Below are 20147 nucleotides of genomic sequence, written 5' to 3'. Positions count from 1 at the left end.
TCCTCCTCTCCAGAAGTTTCTCCTTCTGCTCTCCCCTACTACTGAAACTGGGGCTCCTATCAGCCTCCAGCAGGCAAAGAATACTGATAACACAGTTCTCTCCTCTTGCCTCTTCACATCCAATGGGGTTAACAGTTTCCTCTTGTTACTGGTTGCAAGTTACCTTGAGGTCCAATATTGGTTTTCCTATCCCTGTTCCTACCTCTCAAACTAGTTCCTTTGAAATCCCGAAGTGTGCCTCTGCTTGCTGCCAGGACCTGGAAAGCTACCAATACTTTAAAACAGCAGCATGATTCAGAAAAAGAATGTATAAGTAGATAAATATACATTAGTAGCACTTAAATACACTCACCCTCCAAATCAGATAGCCTTCTGGATAGTAGATTACTTCCCATAACTGCACTAATGAGACAAACCATTGCATACCAGATTAATTTCTGTCTTCTACGTTCAATATTACCTTCTTTCTGATTCAGATATTTTAGGATTTCATTCTTTACCTTGACTATTTTTGTTCTTCTTCTCTCCCTCCTTTGTACCATTCTTACAATTTACACTTTACATGATCACTGTCTGTTATCTCTTTACTGGCATGTCACCTTGTTCTTTACTATATCATGGGGCTCTCACCTTCAGATTTACAGACACACATTAAGTTACATGTCTGTCTTTAAAACCACATTTGCTCTTCTTTCTAAGTCTATGTTTTCACATTTGAAGTAAACTCATAAAATCCTCCATGTTCCTAGAGTCCACAAAATACAGATGCCATCTCTCAGGTTTACACTTAAATATCCAGAGCCTTTAATTATTTGGAAGAAATACTCTGTAAATCTAATAAATAAATACCAAGGACATCGAGGTGATTAGCATTTATACCCTTTGATGTTTATAAAGAAACTAGAAAGCAGGAGCAAACATAAATACACAATGTCAAATGTAAGGTTCTGAAAATAAATGACACAGTACTTACCAATAAAAGCATGGTAAGATATTAATAATAGGAATGAACTACAAATATTTATGTGCCCACAGGCAACTAATTCAATTTCACTGCAGGATTGCTTCATGTATGAATTTAATTGTATATGTTTAAACATTTTTATTGCTGTTTCATTAATTTCCCATAAAAAATAAAACTATATGCTGGGGGGAAAAAAGACTGCAAGTTTCCATTCTTGGACTGAGTGCCCAGTGAATATCCACAGCATCCTAAGAATTAACATTGACTTTATAATTTATGGCTTCTCTTTTTGCATCACAGCTTGAAAATTCATTTTTACACTATTCAGGAGAAGTTCCAAATTCAAAAAAGATGGTACAGGTTTAACTATCATTTTATTTTTACACAAAAACAACATATATGTGGTGGGGTGTGGTGGCTCACACCTCTAATCCCAGCACTTTGGGAGGCCAAGACGGGCGGATCACCTGAGATCAGGAGGTCAAGACCAGCCTGGCCAACATAGTGAAAACCTGTCTCCACTAAAAATACAAAAACTAGCCAGGCGTGGTGGTGGGGGCCTTTAATCCCAGCTACTGGGGAGGCTGAGGCAAGAGAATTGCTTGGACCTGGGAGGTGGAGGTTGCAGTGAGCCGAGATCTTGCCACTGCACTCCAGCCTGGGTGACAGAGCAAGACTCGGTCTCAAAAACAACAACAATAACAACAAACATATATGCATGTGATGAGTCTCAGGAGAAAATAATAATAGCTAACTCTTTCATGATTTCCTTACTATGTGTCAGGCTTTGTCCTAAGCTCACCATGAGATAGTGCTCTTCTTACTGACAGTTTCCAGAGAAGGAAACTGACGTGCAGAGCAGATAATTGACTTAACCCAGGGCCACATGAGAGAAGTGACTGAATCAGATTAAAATCCAGGTAGTTTGACTTCAGAGTTCATGCTTTCATTTTATTTTATTTTATTTTATTTTATTTTATTTTATTTTAATTAATTTATTTTTAGAGATTGGGTTTCACTTTGTTGCCCAAGCTGGCCTTGAACTCCTGGGCTCAAGAGACCCACCTACTTCTGACCTCCCAAAGTGCTGGGACTACAGTTGTGAGCCACCATGCCTGGCCAGGGTCCATGTCTTTAAACATTACCCCAATTACATCACAAATCAAGCACTCGCATGATTTTCAGTGGCTGATAAATTTGTCATTGTTTTCCTCCAATCTCTCTTGAAGTCTTTGTCCTTATTCATCATCTCTTTCTATTGTTCTCCAATATTACAATCTCCAACCACCATCACCTTCAGCCACCTGGCTTTGACCAGTAGTAATGTAGCATCTATATGAACCAGAGGTTATATTAATAAATACCTCTCTCATCCTCTCACCCTACATCAGAGGTCACATCTCAGTTTAGGCTGATTGTTTTTCTAAAGCACAAATGAATGATTACATTAACCTTTTCAAGAGTCAAATACATCTGTCAGTAAACAAATGAATTTCTGATGTGTGGCATACAGTCTAATAGGATAAACCTCCTCAAATAGTCCAATAAGTCCAATAGTCCAATAAGTCCAATAAGCTCTGGTCTCCATATTTACTTTTACTTCTATTCTAGAGAATCTGGGGAGTGGGCATCTTGCTAATTATGGAAGGCAACCACTAATAACTAGAATTTGCACCTGAAATAACAGAGTCATGATACAAAACTTTTGATAATTCCATCTTTTAACTAACACAATCTTGTCAAGTTATGCTAATATGTTTTCAAGGTAATCTAAAAGCTGACATTTATTAAGAATCTTCTATAAATTAATCTCTGTGCTGGGCACTTTACATGTGTCTTACTGAGCAACTGTATTTGCCAGAGGAAGATAAAAACAAATAACACTGTCCAAGTTAGAAAATGTTTCCTATTCTTCCCAATACATGAATGCTCAGCTATAATGTAAACAAAGTTGTATTAGCTAATTAAAATCAACAGGGAATTCATAAATGATATCTACAATCTAACAAACTCAAAAACAAGATAAGTGATTACTACAAAATATTAATTTGGCCAATTAAAATCAACAGGGAATTTATAAATGATATCCACAATCTAACGAACTCAAAAACAAGATAAGTGATTACTACAAAATATTAATTTGGATTTTCCATTTAATTGTTTTCATACTGAACCTATTTCTTGGCCCAATAATTTACTTTATGACTCTTAAAATAACATTAGGATTTGCCAGTCTCAATTAAACTGTTTAGCTCATTATCAAGCATAAATAACTTTCAAATGCCATAAGCTTCTTATTGTCTTTAGTCAAAATGAGATGATAATAATTAGCTTTGGGGAATAATAATATAACAGTCTAAGATTAAGCAAATCTACATTGTTGGCAGCTAAATTGGCCTCACTTCTCTTATGAGAACATTTCAATTTCTCGAAAATCAACCCAATCAAAAATTCCAAGGTAACTATCAAGAAGAAAGCAGAAGCATAAATCATCTATTACCATTTACTACTTCCAATTCATGTCTTCACTACTTAAAAAACTGAAAGGGTTTAATTTAACCTCTTACTGATTTATAGCAAATGTTGTTGGTTTGAAGCAGAGCAATACTTTAGGAGACCCTATAATGAACAAATCAGTAGATATGGCCTACAGACAGAACAATCTCGTATCTCTTTACTTTTACACTGCTCTTTAGTTTTACACTACAAAAACCTTATGGTAAAAATTAACCTTCTTGGCAGTTCAACAATTCTAATTAGAAGAGACATCAAACAGCTTATGCTTTAGAAAGCAGTTCAGGCCATGATAGTCTAGTCTTTGAAACAGAGCTCTGTAACCTCCTTATATATTTTAGCCTGCTGTCTAAAGGAAAAGCAATAACCAGATAATGTTTCAAAGTGGTTCTGGTTTTTGTGGCAAGTTGTGTTATATTTTCTCATCTTATCTTTTTATACTTATTATTAAGAAGCAGACGACCTAATACACAGGACCCATTTATTGCTTTTGGCCCTGAATGTGTAAAACAGTCTATACCATCAGACTTTACAAAAAGTTTCCTTGGTAGAAATATTTACAAATGCTAGAGGACTAGTTCATTTATAATCCTTTTTTTTTTTTTTCCTATGCATAGGGTAGGAAAAAGGAGATACCCTGCACTCAGCTTAGATTAGAACTAACAAAACTTAAAATAAAGGCCATCCAGGCTAAGCCTTTCCCCAAGAAGAAATTCCTTTTACAACATCAGTAGTTAAGCAGACATTCCTAGAGTTTTTACTGAGAGTGAGCACCAAAGAGTTCATGCTCTTTTTAGACAGTTATAAATTTTATTAAGTTCTTTCTTACTCTGAGTTGAAATCCTATCACTTCTTATCCTAGTTCTACCCTTTGCAGCAACACAGAACAAGTCTCCCTCACCTTCCACGTCTCATTTTTTTTACTTTTTGAAGGCAGCTTTTATGTCTCTCCTTATTTTTCTCAACTCAATATTAAATATTACACATTCTTTCAATTAATTCTCATATGACATGGTTTCCAGATGCTGCAAATAAATTCGAGTTGCAGTTTGACTTAAAAGTTTTCCTAAGTGGAATACAAAAAAAGAGAGAGAGAGATCTGAAGGTTTATTTATTTCTCATGTATTTGCATCTACAGTTTACATAGTTGGAGGGGTTGTCCAGAATCCAGTGGTCCATCCAGGAGCTGTATCTATGGTAGCTCCTCTCCTTCCTAATAACACACATACACACATACACACACACACACACACACACACACACACACACACACACCAGTCATATAAATGGTTCTGTGATATAAGGTGACTCAGATAACCTTATCTCTCTCCCTGGCCACAATGATTGACTGAAAGAATAGTCACAAGTTCCAAGCTGGGCTAATCAGAGTCATTCCCAAAAATTTCAAACTGGAACTCAGAGAAGGCCTGCTTCCCTCTTGGCTTGTGGAGCTATTAGATATGAAAAGCATTTGCCCACCTTGTGGAATTGGCCAATTTGACAGAATGAGATCAATATGCAAAGGAGTATGGGAAGAAAGACCCCAAATCTCCAGGTCCAGTCATTCCTGAAACCACCTCTCCCCCACCTTCCTGTGGTGTGACTGGGTTAGCCAATAATTCCCCTCTGGCTGAAATAAGTTTGAGTTAGGTTTGTATAACTTGCAACACAGAAGGTCCTATTTAATATAACATCCACAGGGTTCAAACTATTCTAACAAAACTAACGGAGTGCAGGTCATAAAAGAGAAAAAATGCCATCCTATCTTACAAAATGATGCAGATAGAATATCTTTCCATCATTATTTAAGAATGGGAGTGATACTCACTTACCAAAGATGAAGCCTAGGCTACACAGGGCTGCCAATGTTTACAACGCAATCCCCAGAACTATCGTAGTGCCCGGCACATAGTAAGTAGGTGCTTAAGGCACACTCCACTATACTTTCCATAGTAAACAGAAGATATATAGTAAGCAAAACATTGAATATAAATTATGCAAATGAAGACATGAATTCCCTCAAGAAACCTTAGGTATGTCATTTCACCTTTTTATGGTTACATTCCCCATGAAAAATGTGGGACTAGATTCTCTCTTCAGTCCTTTTTAGCCATAAAATGCTATGATTCTACACATACTCAAGAATGCTAAAAAGGAGTCTTTTAAGGCTTTGGGTATACAGTAATAAAGAAGGAAGCATAAAGAGAGTGAGAAACAATAACCTGCCAAAAAAAAAAAAAGTAACTGGGGGAAAAGCACCACAAAAATAACGGGAAAAAACCATCAGTGATATGATAAAAGAGGTCATTCCGATATGCCATCATCCTATTCCAACCAGTTTCTGTGGTCAGAAGTTATCTCTGTGCTGGATTCAAACCACCAGCCCAAGGTCCTGCCCCTTCACGGCCCACTTAATCCATATGATGGCCCCTTCAGGTTTGCCATGTATTTCTCTTCAGAGTTGGCTTCCTTCTTCTGCCTTTAGTCCTAGATGTTCTCACCTCCTCTCTCACCATTCCAGATAGTTTTTTGTGTTACCAAAGGAATGTATATCCAATTATATTGTGTGCCCCTAACTTTGTTCCCACCTTCTCCCCTACAAAGACTGATGACCAAATGTCCATAATTTTCAACTTATTGTTTAAGTTTGCAACCTAGGATGCTTAGTACAAGTAATCATAAAATGGTATCTCTGTAAGGTGACTCATTTATACAGAGCTTCTCTAACAAATTGACCTCATGGTTTTTTAGGAAGAAGGCCTTGAATAGGGAACCTATTATTGCAATTAACAACTGATATTGCACTATTACTATATATCCACATAGTAAGTACAATATGCCAGCATATTATACCATGCATATATACTATGCTAAGCATTTTGCACGCATCGATTCATTTAGTTCTCACAACACCCCTATAATATAATAGCCATACTAATTATTATCTACACTTTAAAAGTGAAGAAACTGAGACTCAGAAAGAGTAACTTACTCCTGGGTACACAGCTAGTAAGTACAAGAGCCATACTTATCTGATTCCAGAATCCTTACTCTTACCCATTATGTGATCCATAAGGGCATTGATCTCTGAGTGAAATTGGGAGGAGACGCTTTGCGGGAACCAAAAGCAGAAAGACTAGGGAACCGAAATCAACAAGATCTGCTTATCAATTTTGCTTAGAGTCAGCCCTATTTGAAGTAGAACCTTGTTTCCATTATGTACCAATAGATTATCTGCCATTTTGCATTGTGAAAATGTACCCTCCATTATCCAGGCTAATCTAGTTGACTGTAGAATGCTGTACACAGACATTACAATGACAGACAACTAACTCAATCTACTCTGCTAGAGAGATGCTACTGTTAACATCCTTTCAACTTTTTCCCTATAGCTTTTGATGCAGAGCACTTCACATATGCCACAACTATTCCCTCCTACAGTATCTAGAGCAAGGAAGTAATTGAGAATTACTGGGAAGAGAGAGAGGGTGGGAAGGAAAAGAAAGAAGGATTATCAAATGAGGTAAAAACAAGATACTACCAAAAATGTGTTTTTTAAGAAAGAAAAGGAAACCAGAACAGGGTGACTAATTGTCTGCTAACTTGTGTTTCAGGGAGAAATGAATGTTTATGCTCCATTACTAAACAAAGAAAATAATTTGATCATACACTAGAAATCATATGTTTAAACAGTCACGGTGGAGTTTTCCTATGTCACAGAATAAAGAGATACTAAGTATTTCCTATAGAAGTGAAACCTGACTGCTTGTCACCTATTCAGGGTCTGTAGTAGCATTATTCATCACTAAGCAAAAATCTAATTATTTTTAGATTCCACATCCTCCTCTAAGTCCTCTAAAATTTTCATCTATTTACTAAGACTTTTAAGTACATGGGACAAAAATAATGCCAGCCCCTACTGAAGAGCAATCAGACTTTTCTATGTGATAATCAATAAGACTCCAGTTTTAGTGAAATGGAAGCTGGGAAGCAGTCTAGCAAACTCTTTGGGGTCAATCAGGAATTAATCTAAACGGAGTACAAGGTTGGATGAAATGTAGCAGAAATTGTGTCTCACTGTAGCAGAAGTTGTGTCTCACTGAAATAATCATGTTATGTGTTAGGAGGTTTGGAAGTAATACTTAACTGAAAAACTGTTTTAAGCTAAAAGAGAGTGGCAGGATCTAAAGTAATACACTATTAAAAATATTTAAAAGCAAAGGATCTGTAAAATATACTAAGTGAAGACCCTAATGCCCTCATTCCAAATCCAGTTTCTTATTCTAACCAATGTGCATTAAACAGGAAAAGGAGCAGGGAGGAGGGAAAGTATTTGAAAAATTGCCAGAGTAAAAAATCCCATAAAGAAATTTCGCTCATTCTTGGAGAAATGAAGTAGAATTAGATGCTTCAGTGGTGGTGAATTCCAGAATCTGGGTAGCTTCCAGTAAATGAAGCTTTTCTATAACGTCAAATGCAAAAGCTATCTGTGCTATCAACATAATGAGCTTGAGCTTTTAAATTCCTATTTCTTCATACCAAATTGTTTGAAACCTTTAAGATAAAAACTTCAATGAACTAGTGTTCCAAGCTTTTAATATTTTCGTCCTTGAGCAAGCATGTCAGATTAATCTTCGAATTGCAATGGGCAGAAAGAACCTTCAACCAAATTCTTAAGCCCATGTCTCTCTCAAAGCATGTTAATAATGTAAGCAGTTTCATTGGCTATTAAGATTTTTAACTTTCCTAATTCTCCACTGTATTACTGTTTTTTAAGGCTAGGAGGCAGGGGATCAAGAATGTCATTCCATCCTGAAAACAAGGGATGTTATTTTATCTTTATACTCACTTAGCACTTAGTACACTGTCAGGCACCCTGTAGGCATTTAATAGGTACTTTTGGAATAAGTTGATGTAATGGCCTAGGAAGAGCATGGAAATCTTTCTGAGGACAGGTGAGTCCAAATCCTGGCACTGCTGGGCAACAAAGACCATCTCCAGAATTAGAGTTATCTATGGAGGTAAAGCAGAAATTTGCACGTGTATCTTCAAAGTGTCACCAAGAGGATTGACTGTTTCCTGAGCTGCCACCCAAAAGCCACTTATAGAGGGATCATATTCGTCTCCAGCTTCACCATACCTGGAAAACTCCTGCCTTGCCTCTCTACTCCCCCTTCTTTTTCCTGGGTTTGGGTTTGCACTCCCAAAACTTAAGTTCACAATTTTGCAAGGCTGGTCTAACCCAGACCGCGATCCCCTCCCCATTTCAGGGCGTTTTTTCCAGCGTCCACTGGGAGGGAGGCCAGGCTGTGCTATAGGCACCAGGCAGGATCCACACGGTGGCTCCCCCGCACACCTTAGAGGGTGAAGGCAGAGGGGTGGCGGGAAGCGGTGGGGACTGGGGGAAGAACGAGTTCAGGACCTGGGCACTATCCAGACGTCTCTCATCCCTCCCCAAAGCCACGGCGCCAACCGCCCAAGACGCCAGGAAACCATCAGCAGGGGCAGGGAGCGCGGGGTCGCTCTGGGTCAGGACTGAAGAAGAGGGACTGGGTGGGGGTGGGAGGGGAAGAACTGAGACGGGGCAGGGGACAGTACCTGGTGTGGCTGTGGTTGCGGGGACAGTCCTTCTTCTCCATGATGGCCGGCACGCAGTTGGTGAGCTCCGTCCAGTCGGCGTGCAGCCCGCAGCTCCAGCCGGTGGAGAAGCGGGAGAAGAGCCACGTCTCCTTCTTGCCAGGCCGGTGGCAGGTGCACTTCTTCTGGCCGGCTTTGCAGCTACAAGGCTGCTCCAGCCGGATGTTCTTCACCAGGTGCCGTCCGAACGTGGTGCCCCCGGTCTTCTGGATGTGGAGGAACACGATCACGTCGCGCCCTTTGATGTTGAAATCCACAAAGCGGGTCAGGTCCTTCAGGGTGAAGTTGAAGCGCGGCACGAACCGGGGCAGGGAGCCGTTCTCCGGGGCCTCGGGGTCCGGCTCGTCTTCCTCCTCCTCCTCCTCCTCCTCCTCCCCTCGGTCTCCGGGCTCCTCGTCCTCCTCCTCTGGCGCTGCGGCCCCCCGAGGCCCCTCGGGGGACCCCCGGGGCGGCGGGGGCAGCTGGGGCCGCCGCTCCCACTCCTCGGGCGGCGCCTGAGCCCGGCGGGCTGGACCCGGGACGGCGGGCGGGCCGGCCTCCCCCGCGCGGGGCTGCTCCCCGAAGTTGGTGCAGGAGCTGGTGCAGGAGGGGGACACGTACTGGTACATGATGACCACGAAGAGGAGAGTGAGCACCGGCGTCAGCAGCCACTTGTTGAACCTTTCATCCATGGTCCCGCTCTCAGGCCGTCAGGCGAAGCGGCGGCGGCGGCGGCGGCAGGGCGGACGGGCGCCCGCTCGGAAGTTTCGGGGACTCCGGGGCGCGGCTCGGAGCCCGCCGTTCCTCCATGCCCCTGACGCCGAGGCGTGCGGCTGGCTGGCGGCCCCGCGGCCCTTGGGGCTGGCGGAGCCGGGGCCTGCGAGCCGGGCGGGGGAGGCGGGCGCCGGCGCGCTCGGCTGCGGCTGCGGCGTGGGGCGCCCTGCGCTCCCGGGGGCGCCCGGGCCAGCCCGCTCCCTGCTCCCGCCCCGGCGCGGCGCTCTCAGGCGACGCGCGGCATCCCGCCGGCGGCTTGCGGGCGCTCAGGCGCTGAGGAGCGCGGTTCGGGTCCTGGACCTGCAGCGCGCAGCCGGGGAGCCGGGGAGCTGCGGCCGCGAGCGCTGGAGCTGCATGAGGCTCGCCAGGGCGCCGGCCAAGGGCGAAGGCGCGGCCCGGTCCCGCCGCCCCGGCCGGCCGCGGCACCGCGCCCGGCACGCGCGCCCGGCGCCTTTGCCTGCAGGTCGCGGGGCTCTGGAGCCGCGAGGGCTGACGGCGCTCGCCGCAAGTTTGCAGAGCGGCCCCCGCAGCGCAGCGGCAGCGGGCGAGGCGCCTCTGCTGAGACGCCTCTCCCGGCGAGTCGCACTGCCGCTCCGGGCTGTCCGCCCAGGCGCAGGCACGCAGACACACTCGCACACACAGGCTGGCACCGCCACAACCCGCCAGCCGGTGTGACAGGAGCCCTGCTACCCGCAGCAAAAACCTGCCCTAGGTACGGAGCATGCGCCAAAGCCTTCCCCAGCCCCGGAGGAGTTTCCAGGGGAGGAGTCCGCCGCTCCGCGGGGCTCGGATGAGGCAGCTGGGGGTGGGAATCCCTTCGGCCTGGAGCGAGGAGAGATTTGGCAGAAAGGCAAAGGTGGGGCGAGAAGAGGCCCCGAGGTAAGCGTCGCTGGCGCGGATCTGAGACCTTAAAATGGGCAGCTTCTCCGTCTGGTAGTGGCCGGCCTTATTTGCAGGAATAACACCTGCACACTCCCGGGAAGACTCACCTAGACCAGACTTCACACGGGTTGGCAGCTCCCTTCTCGGCAGGGGAACGTGGCTCCAGACTGCTGTGAATTTCTACCCAAGACATTCTAACTGGTGCTCGAGTTTTATGCTGATCCTCCCTGAACAACAAACTTGGTGCGTCCAACTATACAACTGTATTCAACCAGCATCAATTAACCATTAAGCACCTACTGTGTATCAGGCTCTATATTCAACACACACTTTCTTTCAGCACCAGACAGTCCAGCCCTCAACCATGCAGTACTTAGAACATAAAAAGTTTAGGGATCACCTCCTAAAAAAAATCATTCTACTAATAGACATTGAACTCCTAAATGTTCAAGATTTATTCCTTCCCAACAATGGTGGGAGATAAGACTTATGCTTGCCTATATTTCATAAGTCCTAATTTGTATACAGATGTTTTTGGAAACTTTATTTTTCAAACATCTAGATACTGCACTTAGTGTTACCCCAGAACTAAATCTTTGCTCGGTAACAACTTCTGTTTTTCAGATAGGGAAAAGATATACCATCAAATTGTTGTAACTGCCCTACCACATTCCCTAGACCTGCTCGACCTATTTTCCGAGTGGACAGTAGCAATGTGTTAAAGGTGAGGAGGATGCAGTGTGATTCCCTGGCCCAGGCCAATGTGTCCCTCCCAGCTACACTACCAGCTGCAGTCTGCTCCACCTGGTATTCCACAGATGTGCTATAATATTTCATAGCAGCCCACCTTCCCATCTGGCCTCTTTGTGAAACCATGCACTTGTTTCTTCCCGAGACACTCTGCCGATGTCATCTATTTATCAGGGTGTCCCCTCTGCAGCCATCAGTGAAGATCCAGAGCTCTTTCAAGGAAGCTAAAGCTTGCCCATAGGATACTATTTTCATTGTTTAGACAGGTGGAATTCTTCTCAACAAAACTTCCCTACTCTGCTTTCTTTCCTGTTTTCAACTCTATAAACAACTCCAATCCGTGCCTTTCCTAATATGTGGGAGCTTATATTAGCAGAAAAGGTGTTGGGTGAGATGAATCAGCTTCTTTAAAGCTTTTTTGATTATATTTTCTTTTTCTCTCACCTAAGTTTGAAATCCTATTAATGGCATCACACCTCACTCCACAGCAAGAAATTGTGATAAAACAAACAGCAATAAAACCCAACAATTATTTTCTGAATGTGTCTGGTTAATATACACATACCTCTGCTCTAGCTAAGTAAAATATCATTATACCTTTTTATATCACCTTATCGAAGAAGCTTCTCATTTCCTATAAAATTGCTTGACATCACATGGATAAATATCACCTTATTAGCTACCAAAATGGATAACCATAATACTAGTGGTAATTTGTATAGGGGAAAGCACTCCCCTAGCCATTATTTCATTTGCTTCTCAGAACAACACTATAAGGAGATAAGAGAAGTATAATATCCCATTTCAGAAATGAGGAAACTGAAGCAAGGAAAGCTAGGTGAAAGCAAAGCCAAATTAGAAACTGCTAACATCCCTAAAATACATTCACTGAAGAAGTTCAACAAACATCAACAACAGAGCCCATAATTTCCTCTGTCCCCTCTTGAGACCATTTGAGTCAAGAGGCAGGAAGAGACAACAGAATTGCAATAGAATAATTAAATTATGTTCCCTCTCCTCCTGACTTTATAGGCAAAGCTGAGCAATTCTTTCATCCTGCAGTATTTTGTCACTTAGTCTATTAGTTTCAAGAAAGAGGGAAAAATAACAATAACAATCATAAAATGAGTGTATAATTGTTAAAATAAATCACTTAGGAGAATTGTAAAAATAAAATGTACAACAAACATACAGCAGCTATATTGCTAAGAAAAATGTGTATTTCCATAAATAAGTGTACCTTTAACACTTTCCAAAGAACATTATCCCCGAAAATCTCGTTTTGTTTTCAGTAAAATAGCTATTGAAGTGACATCATTTCCTTGAGGTAACCACAAGGAAAACAATGCATAGAATGAAGGCAATTACACAGACAATTCAGGCATGTACTCAAAAATTCATTTTTTAATAATAGGTAACTTTGGTCGTGTAAATACAGTCTGTCCCAGGTGTGGTCTCCCTATTACAGTTGTGGAACTTGGTGTGAACCTAATCAAAGCTCGTAAATCACACAATAAACAGGCTTCCTTATCTATAAAGGCAGACCTCACATTCAGGCAAAAATGAATAGAAACTTTCTAAAATTGAATGCTCTCTAGGTAAAAACGCAAAACATACTTGCATTCAGCCTACTATAGTTACTCCACGATGACACCAGCTGGCAATTGTTTCTCCCTAACAGATTGCAGCTACTATGATTCCTACACAAATTATTAAAATAATAAAAATAATGTTTTCAAAGAGCTTTCTTCCACTTCCTTTGCCAGTCTAGCAATGAGCTTAACACTATCTGTGAAACAATTTGTTCACCTAATTTTATGCCTTAATAAGCTTTACTACAATTATTTTCTTGCCTGATTCTTTCTCTGCCTTGACTTTAGTATCCTTCCTGCGTGTTCTTCTGCAATATTCTCAAACCTGTTACCAACATCGCACTCCCCCAGGATTCAAACTTTTGATTAGAACAGTCTCCATTTAATCAAGTTCAATTGGGAAATAAAATTGCATCTCAACTTCTCCATTTTCCCTTTGGTGCCAGAAACTGCCTTGAGAATGTTGAAGAAACCCTGGAGAGATTAACAATCCAAATGATCACAGAGAATAGTTTTGGATCCCCTACGTTTGTACAGAGGAAGAGAGATATGAATGCCCTTCAGTAGAGATGAAAATAAAACAGATAATGTAAGTCATTGGCAGCATGACTCTCTCCTACAAGAATAGAAAGTGCTCTTATATACTGAAATGACTTCTGTTTTTTCAGTTTTGTAAACAATCTTTCTCCCCACAAAAGCCCCTGGGGTAAGCAGTTTTGCAAATAACCAGCAAAGTGACAGCTTTCTTTTTCCTCAGGAAGTTAAGCAAACAGAGCCCACATACTTAGAACCAATGGCAGAAAGAATTGGGATATATACTGGTTGTGATATATTCCGGTTCACTACATTATTGTAACTTTGGGGCAACCACGACCCTACATACCACTTTCCATAAAGTTCTATTTATCTGAACAGTTCATTCTTTGCCTTATTGTTTAACATCCACCATAGATAGTTGCCTATAAGGAAGAATGGAAACCATCTGTATGTATAATGTATTCATTAACTCAGTATAGTGTAAGTAGATGCACTAATCTTTTCCCAATAGATACTCTTTTATTTCTTTGATAAGGACTCGTTGAGCATTTACTATGTACTGTATACTCTTCTGAATGCTTTAGATATGCTATTAAACAAGAATAAGGATCCTGTCCTCATGTAGCTTATAGTCTAACAGTGGAAAAATACATTATAAAGAAGTAAGCAGGATTCATTCATTCGATTCGAAGACATATATTGAGCCCTTGCTGTATGCCATGTAGTTTTACGTATTTGGGATACACTGGTGAACAATAAAGACAATAATTTTTACCCTCAAAAATTTGAATTCCGGCAGGGTAAAACAGTAGAGAAGAAGTCAGAGAGACAATGGGAGGAAGGTTATGTCAGGCCTTGTGGGCCATTGTGAGAATTTGACTTTGAGAAATGAGGAGCCACTGGAAGATTTGAACAGTTTTAAAGGGATCCTTCTGAGTGTTTTATTGAGAGTCAACTGTAAAAGGGAAAACACAGAAGCAGGAAAACTGGTTAAATGGCTATTCCAGTAATCAGGTGAGATTGATGGTGGCCCAGACCAAAACAGGGTAGTTGCAGAGGTGGTCGGAAGAGATCAGATTGCCTGCATTTTCAAGACAGAGCCCTCAGAGTTTCCAGACAGATTGAATGTGGGGTAAAAGAAGAAGAGAGGAGTCGAGGATGATGCCAAAGTTTGGGGCCTAAACAACTGAAAGGACGGAGTTGTCATCAAAAGGGATGTCAACTGAGATAATTACAAGTGCTACGAGGGGACATAGCAGGTAATATGACAGAGAATTCACGGCAGGGTGGAGGGAATGGGGCAGGCCTTTCCACTGGAGAGTCAGAAAAGAGTGTTGTTACATAGAGGCAAAGGGGCTAAGTCCTGAAAGATTAGAATGGTCCAGCCATGCCAGACATCCTGGAGAAGAGCTTTCTAAGCAGAACAATAAGCACGAAGGTCTGGAACAGAAAAGAGTTTAGGGGGCTTCAGACAGACAAATGATAGAGAAACGACAGAGAGGGAGGTTTGGAGTCAGAGCCATGATAGTGGGTGCAAAGTAGTCATTGAGGGCATGACAGGACTGATTAATACTAAAAGCTCACTGGGTTCCGTGAAGAATGGATTAGGAAAGACAAAAGAGAAAGCAGGGAAATCAGTTAGGAAGTGACTGTTGTTCTCCAGGCAAGAGATGATGGGGACTTGGGCTAGGCTGGCAATGGTGGGGAAAATAATTTACAGACGTGAGTCCACAGGCCTGGTATGGAAAGATTTCACTTCTTTCATTTTCAAATAACAAAATGAGACTTTGCCTTTAAGATTCTATTGCCTGAGACAGAGAGAAATGAGAAGCATTCAACTTACATTAATTCAGCCACTTCTGAGTTAACCTCTATATCTTTGGAATAAATAGTCAAATTTGTGTTTCTCCCCTCCCCTTCCTCTTTGCCTTCTCCTACAGTGAGCTAAGCACTTTCATACTGGCTAAGGGAATTGTGGTCTGCAGGGGAGTTTCCTTTTCCCACTGGTCCCTCTCACCCCCGCCCCCCCCATGTGCAGTTATTCCTACCTGGTCGCAGGTGCAAGCCTGGATTTCTGCTGGGTCTTCTGCTCTCTTGTTAGAATCTAGGCTGTCATGTCCACATGCTCTACATCTTCCTCCACTGTCTGCCACCTCAGCTCTTCTGTGGCCTTTTCCCAAGGGCCTGTTAGCATGGAAGCCAGTGATGTTTAACCCCATCAGATGGAGCACTCATTTTTATTGAACAAATGTTTTGAAGTAATCCCTTTAATGATCTCAAGTTAAGCATCACGGACAATAGAATCTACCTACACACAATTTCTCAGAAATTAACATAATACTCTAATTGTAATGTAAATGAAACATGAAAAGAAAGTAATTAATAAAACACTGTGTATTGCAACATGTAAATGCTGAGACCTGACTACAGTAGACAACATAAAGAAGTTCTCAGATGCTTATGTCTTTTAACTATCTCAAGTTTGGACATAAGAAAAGTAAGAGCAGAAGACATTCCTTTCAAGAAGAAAATAAAAGAGCAGAGGTGTTTGTGGACACCAGAATTAAACTTAGTGATAGGATAAGTGAGAATAAATCTGACTTAAAAATAGACATATAAGGCCAGGCGTGGTGGCTCACGCCTGTAATCCCAGCACTTTGGGAGGCCGAGACAGGCAGATCACGAGGTCAGGAGATCGAGACCACGATGAAACCCCATCTCTACTAAAAATACAAAAAATTAGCCGGGCGTGGTGGCGGGCACCTATAGTCCCAGCTACTTGGGAGGCTGAGGCAGGAGAATGGCGTGAACCTGGGAGGCAGAGCTTGCAGTGAGCCGAGATCGTGCCACTGCACTCCAGCTTGGGCCACAGAGCAAGACTCCGTCTCAAAAAAAAATAGACATATAAGAAAAAGAAGAGAAAAACCTTAGTTGAAGCAATCACATACCCAGATAAAAATATAGACTTTTAGAATGAAGAAACTGGGGAAGTATAATGTTCCCCAATTAGCTAGGCTTTTAAAAAAATGTCAGGTCAAAATACTTCCCTATAACATAAAATATCTCTTAACTTCTATCTTGAAATCCTACTATACGTCAAAGGATAATCCAGTTTCTGAATGTAGGGAAATATTTGCAAGTCACATGAATGCAAGACAATTCTATCATTGCCCCCACCAAATAAATGCCAGTAATAAATAAACCATTGTGAGATGCTGACCAAACACCAAACTGCAGGCTATAAACTCTTTCCTAGCCATTAATTCCACTCCTATTGAATATCTAGAAATCCCCCTGTCTTTCCTCCGTCAAAAAAAAAGCTAGTTTGGAAGACGTAAAAAGACTAAGTCAGAACACACTTTTCCTCACTGTCCTTACACTTTGATTCTTGATAATAAAGGCACATTTTAGAATTTTTAAATGATGCCATCTTTTTTCCCCCTTTGAAAAGTCTGATTTTGAAACCATTTGAAATCAAGGCAACATAGTAAGTGATAGTACTCAGATTTGAACCAGGTAGTCTGATTCCAGAGGTGGAAAGAAGTGATTGGATCCAAGATGGATGTTGGAAGTCAAATCAACAGGATTTGCTGAAAGATTGGATAAGAGGGAGTGAACAATGGATGAATCAAAGATGATTCTCGGGGTGTCTCCTGAGTTCCTGGAAGCTGACAGTTCCATTTACTAAAAAGAGGAAAATGAGAGAGAAAATGTTAGGAGGTGTTGAGGGTGGGGAGCAGGAAGGGTGGATTTTGAGTTCTGCTTTAGGTGAGCTAGGTTTAGACTGCTAATGAGACAGCTAAATGGAGATATCAAATAAATAGCTGGATATAGGATCTAGAGCTCATGCAATAGTTCTGGACAGGAGATTAAAACGTGATGGTTTTAATAACATCAGTAACATAATAGCAGTGAGTGCTCAATAAATATTTGTTGACAGAATCTGTGAAAGACTAAGTAAGCAATTACCATGGTCCAAGAGAGAAATGAGACCTCAAACAAAAGGAATAGCAATGGAACAGAAGTGTACACATTTGAGAAATATTCCAAAGGTAGAATCAATAGGATTCAGTGACTAAGTAGGAAGGGGTGAGAGAGGAAGAAATTGAGAATGACTCAAAGTGTGCTAGCTTGGAAAGCTAAGTGAATGGTAAGGTCATTAATGTGGGAGGCAAAACAGATATGGGACTGGGCATGAAAATCAGTGTAGATGACTATTCTTTCTCTTAACAAAGTAAAATGTTTGTGTTTTTCAAATAGCTTTGAGCTTCAAAATGTTTGCTTGCATTTTAAGAAAGCAAGCTTTAAAAATACACTTTAATTTGTCTACAGCAAGACAGATAACTTTAGTTTAATTATTACCTTTGGAAAAAAAAATCCTAGGTAGAAACACATTTGGTAAAAACTATTTTTGCTTTCCTAATATTTTATATCACAAATTAGGATGTAATCCTCCTCTTTTCTACATTGGCCATGAATTTTATTTTTTCTCTCTCTCTCTTCATACATATGGATACATTTTTTTTAAATCATAAGAAATCAAATGTCTAAAGCAGGCTCTAAGAGATATTTAAGGTAATTGTTCTTTGCTCCATTAGGATGGCCCTTTTCAACAGCACAGAAAGACAGATGGTCCAGAAGCTTCTAAGAGCAGCCTTTAAATAGGACTCTCAGTTTTTTAGGTACTTACCACAATGCTTTGCACTTAGTAGGCACCTGAATAAATGTTCTTTGAACATGGTAAGAAGTAAATATGTCCTCCTGTTAAATTGCCAAAAGAGTTTTCACAAACTCCCTTGCTAACATATCCCTAGCTGCAAAACCCTGACACTTCTTGCTTACATTTTATCTAAGGTGAAGTGAGCTTTGACTCCCTTGGCAAATCATTCAATGTGTTCCTACTACTGATAACAACCTTTTTAGTATGACCTTTTACTATCATTTAAACCAATGTTCCTAGTGAAATGTCTGTTGAATTATACCACACAAAAGCAAAATTTCATCATATATATATATATATATATGTGTGTGTGAATATACATATTCATTTATCAAAAAGACTGGTCACCTTGCCATGGAAGCATATTAGCTACCCGACAAAATTATTTTTTGCTACCTTATAATGGTTATTAAACAGAACCTTTTTCTCTTCCAAACCTATATAATTACTTCTCTTTTTTTTCCTCTAAGGGATCAGGCAGTAAACACCTATTGTCCTGAGAGCATTTTCGCAAAGTTTTGAGTTCTGCTTACAATTGCTCTGGTTTTCTATTTTATCAAGAAGCATATTCTGAATGTTTTTAAAATCCACAGTTTAATGTAGCCACAAATCTTCGTACCCAAACCCAAGTCAAGGTCTTACATATAACCTCAGCAGTGCGTATTCATTGTTATTCAATTAATTAATATTAGTATTTGTTTTTAAAATCACATTGTGAGGCTCACGGCTTTTTATCTAATTAATTCTTAATTGTACTCCAGACACTCAAATTCCGTATACTTTATGTACAAAAAGTCATTTTGAAACAGTTGCTCTGTCAGTTTTCTTCCTTCCATGCACTGTAGATGTCTACTGATCACTCTTTCCCATGAATTGCTCATTTAATGCTAATTCTCCCCAATTATTGTTAGTTAAATGTTGTTCTTGTGATTTTATAAGGCAATAATACATCATTTAAGTGTCTTACTCTAAGGTGTTGTCCTAATGTAGCAAATGCAAAAACATCTCATTCCCCGAAAGAAAGGAAATTGAAACATCTGTCTTTCTGGGTCTTTGTTGTGAGTTCTACTTGCTAAAAGTGCAAAATGGCAGAGCAAGATAAAATGATCATGTGCCTCCCATGATGGTTACTTAACCAAATCAATCATACCACCCATGGAGGAGTGTTTGCTTGCGGAGAATGAAAACGAGTACTACCAGGTCTTTGACTACTACTCTTTCCTTGGTCTATTTTACCAGCTCTTGCTCTACCACTTTATCTCTGAATGTTATCTGTCTACATTATCAGCTCTCTCTTCTCATCTACTGTGCTCCAATGGCAAAGACTCTGCCTCCCACTTTACCTTCCCACCACATACCAAACACACACACAGACTCACACACACACACACACACACACACACACACACACACACACCGTTTTCTATTCCTGGCGGCCTTCCATAAGGAAAATTCTTCTCCATCCTCTCTATCTGATGATTCAGCTTGCCCTTCCACTCAACTGAAATAGCTTCTCTTCTGTATAGAGATTTCCATAATCCCTCCATTCCAGTAAAGTTAATTATTGCCTCCGTTTATTCAACCTTACTACAATTACGTAGCTCTATTACCATACTGTGTATTTAAATTATGTTTAAATGGCTGACTCTTATGAAAGTCTGTGAGCTCTTTGTGGGGAAGCACTATTGATTATTGATATCTGTATTGATCTGAGGTAGGCAGAATTCCAAGATGAGTCCCAATGACTCTTACCCTTGTATAATCCTATCCTGTTGAGTATGGACAGAAACTGTGATTG

At 41.1% G+C, this 20147-nt stretch overlaps 1 protein-coding gene across 1 annotated transcript in view; it reads right to left on the bottom strand.

The window, feature by feature from the left end:
* The window catches only part of HS6ST3 (heparan sulfate 6-O-sulfotransferase 3), a 765037-nt gene extending 755127 nt beyond the window's left edge, over positions 1-9910 (bottom strand). The window contains exon 1 of the mRNA XM_001087034.5: positions 9077-9910. Coding sequence (XP_001087034.3) covers positions 9077-9786 — 710 coding nt within the window. The 5' untranslated portion in view covers positions 9787-9910. The remainder of the gene's footprint in view (positions 1-9076) is intronic.
* Between the last annotated feature and the right edge of the window lie 10237 nt (positions 9911-20147).

This window comes from Macaca mulatta, chromosome 17 (assembly GCF_049350105.2).
Source record: "Macaca mulatta isolate MMU2019108-1 chromosome 17, T2T-MMU8v2.0, whole genome shotgun sequence".
Lineage (NCBI taxonomy): Eukaryota > Metazoa > Chordata > Mammalia > Primates > Cercopithecidae > Macaca > Macaca mulatta.
The sequence above is the reverse complement of the archived record's forward strand: the minus strand, read 5'-3'. Positions and strand labels throughout refer to the sequence as shown.